The 11418-nt window shown below is 33.1% G+C and overlaps 1 protein-coding gene across 2 annotated transcripts; it reads right to left on the bottom strand.

Moving 5' to 3' along the window:
* Nucleotides 1–3859: 3859 nt before the first annotated feature.
* On the bottom strand, nucleotides 3860–8863 carry LOC107814052 (DNA-directed RNA polymerases IV and V subunit 4). Of its 2 annotated transcripts, none has more exons than XM_016639381.2 (11): nucleotides 8729–8863; nucleotides 8454–8532; nucleotides 7148–7216; nucleotides 6935–6994; nucleotides 6661–6759; nucleotides 5443–5554; nucleotides 5230–5307; nucleotides 5088–5121; nucleotides 4938–5006; nucleotides 4242–4341; nucleotides 3860–4130 (listed from the first exon to the last, which is right to left on the bottom strand). In XM_016639381.2, the coding sequence occupies exons 2-10, from the start codon at nucleotides 8518–8520 to the stop codon at nucleotides 4267–4269; spliced, it is 663 nt and encodes a 220-aa protein (XP_016494867.1). In that variant the 5' UTR covers nucleotides 8521–8532; nucleotides 8729–8863; the 3' UTR covers nucleotides 3860–4130; nucleotides 4242–4266. The 2 variants fall into 2 exon arrangements, with proteins under 2 accessions (XP_016494867.1, XP_075089685.1); XM_075233584.1 differs by having other exon boundaries at nucleotides 3999–4114.
* Between the last annotated feature and the right edge of the window lie 2555 nt (nucleotides 8864–11418).

The following is an 11418-nucleotide window of genomic DNA, read 5'->3' as shown; positions in this document are numbered from 1 at the left end:
TATAATAAAAAACCACACAGTATAAAAAAAACTGGGATACAAGACTTCAGAAGACAGATTTCCGTATAAAGATGGCACACTTCATTTAAAAAATACTAAAACAAAACTCAAGTATTATATACTCGATCAAAGAGCATAATTAAAAAAAGACAAATAATCATTCATAAAAAGTAATGACAAATAAAACATAATTTTAGTCTAAACAGAACTCATCCGGTATAATATACTGGAGAATAAGCTTACACACAGCAGACGTCCCGTAAAATATACTGAAATGAAATAAAACTCAAAGTTTATTATAATATTCATCCAATATAACATACTGGAAGACAAACATTCACGTGACAGACTTCCAATATAATATACTAGACAAAATTTTACTAAAATTAATAAACAAAAAATATAATAAAAAATCACACAGTATAAAAAAACTGGGATACAAGCCTTCAGAAGACAGATTTCCGTATAAAGATGGCACACTTCATTTAAAAAATACTGAAATCAAACAAAACTCAAGTATTATATACTAGATCAAAGAGAATAATTAAAAAAAAAGACAAATAATCATTCAAAAAAAGTAATGACAAATAAAACATAATTTTAGTCTAGACAGAACTCATCCAATATAATATACTGGAAAATAAGCTTACACACAGCAGACGTCCCGTAAAATATACTGGAATGAAATAAAACTCAAACTATATTATAATATTCATCCAGTATAACATACTGGAAGAAAAACATTTACATGACAGACTTTCAGTATAATATACTGGACAAAATTTTACTAAATTTAATAAACAAAAAACATAATCAAAAATCACACAGTATAAAAAATTGGGAAACAAGCCTTCAAAATAGAGATTTCCCGTATAAAATACTACACCATATTTAATAAGAACTGGAGAAATTACACAACGATTACAACATAAAACTAATAACGGAGTGATAAAATTACCAGAAATAAGTCAAACTAATGAATAGAGAAAAAATCGTAAAAGTTAAAATACAACAAATATTTAAACCCTAACGGTGCGGAAATCAAACTTAAACCTAAAGAACCAACAATAAAAACGAAAATTCAAACATTATCGTAAAAAAAAAACTCACCCATATAATTTTGAAGAAAATAGGACCTAACCTAGACAAAATTCGAAGAAAAGTGCTCTCTCAAGAAAGCGAAATTCGCACATTGCTGTAAAAACAAAGAAAGGCGATAAAAAGTAACTAAACAGTATGTTAAAAAGGTCAAGGGCAATTATATCATTTACCAATATATTTTAACTTAAAATGGCTAAAAATCGATTACATTTAGATCGGTGGCTATTTTTCGATAGCCAACCGTAAAAATGGCTACGCCATGCCATTTTGACCGTCCGAAAACCGAATAGCTCGTACTATTTTGAAAATTTTGCCCAGAGTAGAGAGGCCCAACGGACTTCACATCTACTAAGCCCGTTATAATTTTTATTGCAAAAAGTGATTGTGTGTTGGAATATAACCTAGTAGGCACGTTTTAGCGAAACCAATGGTTTCAGTATAATTTTGAAGAAAATAGGACCTAACCTAGACAAAATTCGAAGAAAAGTGCTCTCTCAAGAAAGCGAAATTCGCACATTGCTGTAAAAACAAAGAAAGGTGATAAAAAGTAACTAAACAGTATGTTAAAAAGGTCAAGGGCAATTATATCATTTACCAATATATTTTAACTTAAAATGGCTAAAAATCGATTACATTTAGATCGGTGGCTATTTTTCGATAGCCAACCGTAAAAATGTCTACGCCATGCCATTTTGACCGTCCGAAAACCGAATAGCTCGTACTATTTTGAAAATTTTGCCCAGAGTAGAGAGGCCCAACGGACTTCACATCTACTAAGCCCGTTATAATTTTTATTGCAAAAAGTGATTGTGTGTTGGAATATAACCTAGTAGGCATGTTTTAGCGAAACCAATGGTTTCAGTATAATTTTGAAGAAAATAGGACCTAACCTAGACAAAATTCGAAGAAAAGTGCTCTCTCAAGAAAGCGAAATTCGCACATTGCTGTAAAAACAAAGAAAGGCGATAAAAAGTAACTAAACAGTATGTTAAAAAGGTCATTTACCAATATATTTTAACTTAAAATGGTAATCGATTACATTTAGATCGGTGGCTATTTTTCGATAGCCAACCGTAAAAATGGCTACGCCATGCCATTTTGACCGTCCGAAAACCGAATAGCTCGTACTATTTTGAAAATTTTGCCCAGAGTAGAGAGGCCCAACGGACTTCACATCTACTAAGCCCGTTATAATTTTTATTACAAAAAGTAATTGTGTGTTGAAATAGAACCTAGTAGGCACGTTTTAGCGAAACCAATGGTTCCTCTCCATTAGGTACAGGACCAATTAAGATCCGGCACCTCAGGGCCCTCGAGCTTGACCCCGGAAATCCATTTGATTTTGTAATGCTAACAACTCATGTAGAGTTGTGACGTGCTCAATTTTGCCGAGTAGAGAGGCCCAACAGACTTCACAACTACTAAGCCCATTATCAACATCCAATTACTTTAATACCCCACTTGGTTACAAGCCCACGTTACAAGGCTCGGCAATTTACATACGTTAGCTAATTATTTTTAAAGTCTAATTAGTCTTGTCCTTTCTCGGTGTGGGAAAATAACAATAAGGTCATGGCTTATGCTGGTGTGCCAAAAAGTTCTCTCAACAAAAAAGGAAGAAAAAAAAGCTCGCAATTTTTTTCATATGTAGTTGGAAAAAAATTAAAAGATGTTTGAGTCACAACTACAGATTATTAAACACTTTTTAACAAAATAAGATTCATACAACTCACTGATTTTTTTATTTTCCTTTTTGTTTGTTATAGCGGCAATTTGAGAACTGAATCCAATTTATAGTTTCACATGTCTTTACAATGGTGCCTATGAAAATTCGACGTTGTCGTAACCTACAAGATAAGGCAAAAAACTTGACTTTACTAAACAAGCAAGAAAGGCCTTTTATATCTTATTAGTCAAGCGCTCTTGCCGCAATCAAAAAAAGCTAACTAAAAATTGAAAGTATTTCGAAGGGCGGCAGCTACCTTTTTACTGAAAGCACAACGAGGTGGTGGCACTCATGAATTACCTATCGTTGGCACGTCGCTCAACTCCTCGGCTCACGATTTAGGACCCTGAAGTGCGATGAGCTTATCATTTTTATGAAGATTCCACGTGATAAAACATACTGAAGAGGTTACAGACAAATTACTGTTGTGGAACGAAGAGAAGAAACGAGAAAATTGTAAAACAAGATAATAGGTGGGAGAAAACTGTGAGACTAGATAAGAAGGGAGCTTTTTTACATAAGTTTAACAATTGAATAGTCTATATTATTTTCCTACTCAAATACAATAAATGTGGAAATATTATTATAACACTTATAATAGGGATTAAACATATATTTGGGGTTATTAAATTCGTGCTTCATTATATGATGATTGATTGAAGGAATTTCGTTTGTCATATTGAATGCATAATCTATGTTTTCAGAGATTATTCTCCATGATTAATTAAATTCTTGCTGAGAAATATTTAGTTAAATTCTCTTTTCGTCGTTCTAACTTATGTTTTAAAATAAATAATCACTTGATCATATTCTCAATTTTCAATTTCTCATATAAACCGATAAAATTGGACAGAATTATTAACTAAGAAAAAAAATCTGACTTTGTAAACTTCTTCATTCTTCAATCATTCATGGCCTCAGATTCAGTTATCTCACCAAAATCTTATGCATTAGCACAACAATATAGCTAAAATCAAGTCTTTTTTGGGGGGGGTTTCTGCATCAAGTTTTGGCAATGTTTTCAATAGCTACTAGGAAACACAACTTTTACTTTTTTCATCCGTTTGTTGTTTCTTGGCAGGAAAGAGTCATTCAATTAGAGGGCATTTTCTTTTGGGAATCAGAAGAGAAGAACGACGCGATCAACAGATTTACACTGCCGCTGGAAATCCTAGCTAATAACCAGAACAAAAGACAGGTAAAATAAGAAAGAAAACTTCTGTTGCTGGTCGCCTAACCGTCGGACATGCCCTTTAGCGATACATGCAGAACCCTCTGTACATATACCTGACCACAAACATACCTGCATTTAGCAACATTAAAGATATAAGAAACTGCCTTAGAATAAAATTGTCTTCTGGCAGTTAAAATTCTCATTTGCACAATATAAATCAAAGTAAAATGATGGCATTACCATATAATGCTCGTTTAGAGCCCCTTTATGCTGGCCTTCTAAGTTTGGCTAGTTCACCCAAGACATTCTCGAGGGGAACTCTCAGCTTGCTCTTTTTAGTCTAGAATATTTAGCAGCAGCATCAGAAAGACCATTTTAATGCAATGCTAACTACGCGAAAAACAAACAAAATGATATAAACAGAGCATAATATGCATACAGTTGCCAAGAACCTCAAAAGAGATAGCAGTCAGTGCTATCGAACACCTACAAATTGGCTGTGCTACCAATGACACAACCATTGTACAAAAAGCTCGACACTGGAAACAGGTTTTGAAACCAAAAGCAATAATTCTTTTTCCTCTTTTGTTCTTTTTTTCGGGGTAAGTGAAACTAACAGTCTTACAGCAGTAATTATCCACTCATATCCTCAGCTCTCTATGTAGAAATAAGCATGATCCATATTACTGTGTGTGCGTGTTTATAGTGTCCTCATCATTTGTTAGTATCAAGATAGAAGGTTCTTTAAGAATCTTATTATAGCAGCAATTGGAAGCAACCTCAACACCCATATGTATTCATTATTATCATCTAACTCCGAAAAAGGAGGAGGATGGAGTCTTGAAATGTCAGATTGGAACTGACAAAGCTTTGGTTAGCATGTCTTTAAAACAAAATCAACATCCAGAATATGATTCAGAATAGTACAGTCCATACCTTAAATGAGGGAACAAGAGCAAATACTTCATCAACAGATTCCACGGCAAAGTTGGCAATCATGCAGAGCTGCATCCATACAACAATTGAAATATGAAAACATTGCCTCACAATAGAAAATCAAATATTAACAGGTGTTGAATTTGATACCTCCCCATCGGAAACACCATGCTCTTTTAGAGGTCTGATCTGAGTTAAATGAAAACCAGCACTAGAAAATTTTCAAGAGACAATTATAACATGCCATACAAGGGTTTTTTTTTCTCTTTTAATAATAAAAGGACAAGGATACTTGAGTATTTGTTTAACAGTCTCGGGATTATCGTAAAGCCTGTTCCTTTGTGCATATGTCAATCCCCTGTCAAATGCACTGGTAGCAAACAAATTCAAACAGTTAGACAGGTAAATTAACGTCTTGTCCTTCCACAAGAAGTAACAGAGAGAAGAAAAGTAGATCTATTTCCTGACAAGAAAAAGGCAGAAGGACAAATATGCACTCCCTTACATAGGTAGTTTTATAGCTGGATCTTCAGACAATACCACCATTTGCTCTTGGATTCCTTGCAAAATATCAGCAGCTTCACAGTCCATCAGACATGTTGTATTGTCCGGAAGTTCTGAATATAAATCAAGAGATTTTTAGAGGGAAAATTAGAATAGGAGTGATACTTAAGTAGTCTACTCAAATCTTAAGCCATTTACTGCTTTAATCAGCAAATGCAACAAACACAGAACTAGCAAAGCAACACTAGAGTCCTTGACTGAGGTCCAAATCTCAACTTGATCTAAAGAAGAATCTCAATATGCTGTGTGGAGCAGTATTTTGCAGATAAGGTATCAGATAGTTGATTCAAGGTCTAATTTTTTATGACGGTGTCCGAGCCAGCCTGTCCACCTGTCGAATATTCCACTGGATATCTGCTACTTCCCATTAGTGCAGATACCGGGTATTGATTCAAAGTCTATTCATTAAAGTTTTATCACGGAATTGCGGGGAAAAAATGAAACACAAGTTTATCCGATATTAAAATCCTTGAAAACTAAGCCAAATAGTTCACCAGAAGTTCATGGAAAACTAGATTATGATGTCCAAAGTGTTGGATAATTAACAAGAGATTTAGCAATCAAATTCAACTGGCTTGCATCAAGCACATCTATTTTTCTTTTGTTTTAATTTTTCTTCGATAAGTACATATTTTCTTTTCCTTCTATATTCTGGATGCATATGACAAACGGATATTCATTCTTCACTGAGAGATCCAAATGGCTATTGAAACTCATGGGCAGTAAACAGCAATTCTTTGGTAAATCCACAAACATTCACATGATACTTTTCTAATAAAATAAGTAGGGTCTCCCTTGCAAATTAATTTTCTGCTTTTGATTTTGTATAATTGTTAACATGAGAGTGGGCACACTACTTTTTCATTCAATAGGGATAGCCAAGAGAGGTTATATAAAATTGAAAGCATAGATCTACTATAACTAAGGGACTAGGCCAAAAATAAGGTGACCTGATTTTGGGTAGATGGAGCAGTGTTAAAAAATTCTGAAGGTTCTGAAGGCAAAGGAGCAAGAGCAAAAAGAATCAGTCTATAATTGGGAAAAGGTAGAAGAAGGACGAAGTGATAAAGGCACCAAATATTTCCATTAACAAGTATCTGACAAGTGAATTATATTTTCATGTTCAAGCTAGAAAAGAGAATCAAAAGTGAAGGAAAACCTTGTTCAACTCTAAGCTCTAAAGGACCAGGTGCTTTTGCTGTTTGACTTTTACTACCACTGCCAACTTTTTCTCCTTTCCCGCCTTTGCCGGAAACACCTAGACAATGGCAATATGAATATCAGGAAGAGAACAATTCCAGCATGTTCCCAACAATAAGGCCAATCACAAAAAGCATGACCAAACTCACAATGATAGGAGTATAATGCAGACAAGAAAATAGCACCATAGTTCACACTTCTATTAATGCATCCCTGGAGAGCATATGTCTAACCTTTGGAAGATGGTTGATCAGCTTTTCCATTCGATTTTGTGAGATTGGTATCCAGTGATCCTATTCAATGATAGACATTGAGCAGCATCAGTAATATTCAAGTAGCAGATTTCCCAGAAAAATGATTGAATAACAAGCATATTCAAAAAAATAATCTTTTTTTTCCTCGGACAGGTGAAGTGAAATCCATAAGACACCAGGAACCAACCTAACCTTCAGGATCAAACTGAACTTTCCTTCCTCTTTTCGATTTTGCTGAGATATCATCCTTCCCTTTGGATGCTACAGAAAAAAAGACAAAGACGTGTGTGCTTCAAAACCAAAGAGGCCAAAAATGCACTGAGAGATTAAAAATGTAAGGATTTTCAAAGTCGTACCAAGTTAAATATAAACGAAGCACAGATCTTTCAACTGCACTCAGACTGTTTCACTAAGGAATTAGAATGATAAGTGTAACTAGTGTTCTTCTTTCTTTTGCTAACAAATTGTAGTGAGTACGTCTTCTCATCCATATCTTGTACAAAATCTTTCTACTTAAGTTCTCGATCCATCAAACAGAAAAATTGCACTAATCAGCCAGTGAAACACAAGCATTTGAGAACTATCTGGTGGGTCCTAGAGCATATGATTCTCCAATTACTTTTCCATATATCCAGTGGCGACTGCTACTGCTATCATGTGGATCCTAGAGCTTGATTTTCCATTATCATGTGAGAGATTCGTTTGCCTCCAAAAGTAAGCATCTCATTGGCTATCACAAGTCACATTAGTTTTACTGTTTTAAAGACCTGTTTAACTGTTATGGCCCAAGTAAGCCAAGACTTAGAACTCAACAATCACAATTAGGGGTCTATGTTACACAGAGGCGGGGCCAGGGTTTGAGGTTTGTGGGTTATGAACTTCCTGCTGAACCCATAGCTCATCTTTGTCAATTGGTTCGCATAATTAATACATATTTAATGAATTTCTTAATAGAAATAAGATCTAAGCAAAAGCTACTGGGTAACTGTTACATCGGAAGGCATGTATAATCACCAGAACTGTCGAATATAGTCGTTTATACAACGGATTAAAAAAAATAGCATAAACCTATGGCTTAAACCAATTTTTGAACCCCTTTCACCAATTTACTAGAATTTTTCCTTATGTCAAGGGGTTTCAATCGTCTTTTCCTTTTTTGCTCTATTTGCATAGTGTAATTTTTCAAGGACTTCCTTCAACCTCAATCTGCCCCTAGTGGAGGGCATGTATAATTTATAAATTGAACATGGCGGAGCCAAGATTTCAACTCTATAGGTTCTAGATTTGAGAGCGACAACTTAAGGTGCTAATAATTAGGTTCTAAATTTAATATTTGCACATATTTAATGACTTTTTTAACACAAATACAATGTCTTAGCAAAAGCTATTGGGTTCGGCCGAACCGTAGCCATGCTTCTAGCTCAGCCCTAATAATCACCAGAACCATGAACAAGTCACAGCGAAAAAGAAAAAAGAAGAAAAATGCGAATTGTTTTACCAGGAGATTTGAGGGCAGACTTTCCATTTTTTGGTAGAGAAAACCCTTTTCCTCCTTTTTCCGCCATTCTTAATGTTCACTGTCACAAAACCGTAATAAACACTTAAAACCAAACAACAAATTATACCTTGGATTATCAAATGACATGCAAAGTATATACTACAAAAAAATGTGAATTTATCGTTAAACTAAATGTGTAAAAAAAAGCCAATAAAAGATCAATTTATTCAGCTCTATAGCGAAATTATATGGAAAAAAATTAAAATTAAATTTACCTGGGAGAGAACAGAAGGCAGTGAACTCGGCCGGAGAAAGTGAAACGTTTAAAGGGGAGTGTGAAGGCACGAAAGAGTGGAGCAGCGTGTAGTACAATGAGCATAATTGTATTTGTACCCAAATTTGTAAGCTTTTTATCAATTAATCATGGTTAAGTTTTTGTATTTTCCCTATATCATGGTTTAGTTAACGAAAAATACAGAAAATGACAAAATGGTTCCTTATGTTTGTGGTAGATTTAAAATGATCCCTTAAATATACTCTTGAGTAATTTGGACCTGTAAGTTTGACAAAATGGAGCACTTTTGGTCTCCGTCAAATGTTTAACAAATTCTAACGGTTAGATTACACTAAAATTGTATTAAAAAATAAAAATAAAAAATAAAAAAAGAGCTTTAACACGAATATAATGTTTTATTAATGTATACCTCTGAGTTCTGGTTGTTTCTCTTAGTTGGTCTGCTACCTTATTCTACTGCAAACAAATTGACGTTTTTCTTGATTTAATATTGATGTATCGGTTTGGATTTTTTTTTGAAAACAAATTGTTGTTGGATTTAATTTTGCAAGAATTGCTTTTGTGTAGTTATGGGATTTTTCATTCATATACACTATTGGAAACTTTATTACCCTAAATATTCATGTTTAGTAAATTACCCTACCTACACAAGTTTTGTTTACAAAATATATACATTTCATCTTAAAAGGCTCCCAATCCATTATTAGTGTCTTTAATTAAGGGATAATCACTCATTTTCCTTCCTACCAAACACATCCATAATTATTTTTAGTTTGACAAAAAAAAAATTAATAGAAGCGAGTCCATACGCTCTAACCAAGAAGTTGCATATCTTTCTTTTTTTTCCTTAATTAGTTAATGGGTTAAGCATGCGTTATATACCGTGGCGGAGGCAGAATCTCCACGAAGGAGGTTCAAAATTGTAGCTAGAGGGAATTGACCCTAAATATTCATGTTTAGTAAATTACCCTACCTACACAAGTTTTGTTTACAAAATATATACATTCCACCTTAAAAGGCTCCCAATCCATTATTAGTGCCTTTAATTAAGGGATAATCACTCATTTTCCTTCCTACCAAACACATCCATAATTATTTTTAGTTTGACAAAAAAAAAAATAATAGAAGCGAGTCCATACGCTCTAACCAAGAAGTTGCATATCTTTCTTTTTTTTTCCTTAATTAGTTAATGGGTTAAGCATGCGTTCAAAATTGTAGCTAGAGAGAATTGAACTCATGACCTTATGTAGATTTTGATCCCCCTTGACCACTAAACTACACGTTTGGATTGTGTTAAGGGAGTTCAAAACTTAATATATAGAGGTAAAAAACAGATTTTGCCTTATATATACAGTGTAATTTTCCGGCAAAGGGGATTCAGATAAACCCCCTTGCGCCCCCTAAATCCGCCCCTGGTTATATACGGAGATTTGGAGAAGGACTGTTTGTCTATTAATCCACAATTAAATTATTACACTTATTTCTCGGTGGATGTTTAATTATTTTAATTTTATAGATAGTCTTTACGTCAAGGAGATCATCAAACAAACCCCACGTATGACTCATGAGTTCAAATTCATTTTCATTGGTCAATAAAATGTGTAGAAATAGTACCGAGAAGGCTTAATTTTATTAACATACTCTTTATTGCAGCTCAATTTCACACTTAAAATTAGTCTGTTCAAATCTTCATATTTTCTCTATAAATAAACAAGTCAAAAATCAGTACTAATACACCCTTTTAAAAATTTACAAAAGAAGTTTCAATTTTATAAGAAAATAGATAAAAATAACTTCAGATTCAACCACTTCTCTGTTCTTGACACTATTCCTTATTACACAAATACAATTTTATAAAATATATCTTTTGTATATTTTGTATCTGATTTATACATAGTAAAAATAAATTTCATACAACTAATTATATATTATACAACTTATCTACAACTTTCACACATTATTTCTACCCAGTTAAATACAACTAGAATAACATACAACTTAAATAAAAATTTGTACAATATGTCTTTTGTATATTTTGTATCTGATTTATACATAGTAAAAACAAATTTCATACAACTAATTATATATAATACAACTTATCTACAATTTTCATATATTATTTCTACTCAGTTATATACAACTACAATACCATACAACTTAAATACAAATTTTATACAAACATTATACAATTTGTCTTTTGTATATTTTGTATCTGATTTATACATAGGAATGAAGAAGGACTTACAACTAATTATATATTATACAACTTATCTACAATTTTCATACATTATTTCTACTCAGTTATGTACAACTACAATATCATACAACTTAAATATAATTTTTATATAATGTTGTAAAACTTTCATACAATAGTTAAATGAATAAAAAAAATAAACAACAGAATACAATTTCTCTACAATTTTACTACAATTTCTGCAATATAATGTATGTCATGTCTTCTTCTTCTTCTTCTTCTTCTTCGAATTTCAATCTGAAATTCAGCCAAAACCAAGTCTAATCTTCACCAAAACCTCTCAAAATTGAGATATAAACTCCAAACCATATTCTCAATTATTTGCAACAATACCCAATCCAAACATGAAAACCCAAATTCGAATTCAAAGCTTTTTAATGGATGTCAATGGTGGAATTGCTGCTCTCTTTTCCTTT

Source organism: Nicotiana tabacum, chromosome 16 (genome assembly GCF_000715075.1).
Source record: "Nicotiana tabacum cultivar K326 chromosome 16, ASM71507v2, whole genome shotgun sequence".
NCBI lineage: Eukaryota > Viridiplantae > Streptophyta > Magnoliopsida > Solanales > Solanaceae > Nicotiana > Nicotiana tabacum.
The sequence above is the reverse complement of the archived record's forward strand: the minus strand, read 5'-3'. Positions and strand labels throughout refer to the sequence as shown.

What these genes read in the sequence shown, in the direction of transcription:
- LOC107814052 (XM_016639381.2), bottom strand. Translation starts at nt 8,520, where the DNA reads ATGGCGGAAAAAGGAGGAAAAGGGTTTTCTCTACCAAAAAATGGAAAG. An exon ending in CCAGCTATAAAACTACCTAT is followed by an intron (nt 5,308 to 5,442) that starts GTAAGGGAGTGC and finishes GTTTGCTACCAG; the next exon opens with TGCATTTGACAGGGGATTGA. An exon ending in CTCTTGTTCCCTCATTTAAG is followed by an intron (nt 4,342 to 4,937) that starts GTATGGACTGTA and finishes TAAATATTCTAG; the next exon opens with ACTAAAAAGAGCAAGCTGAG.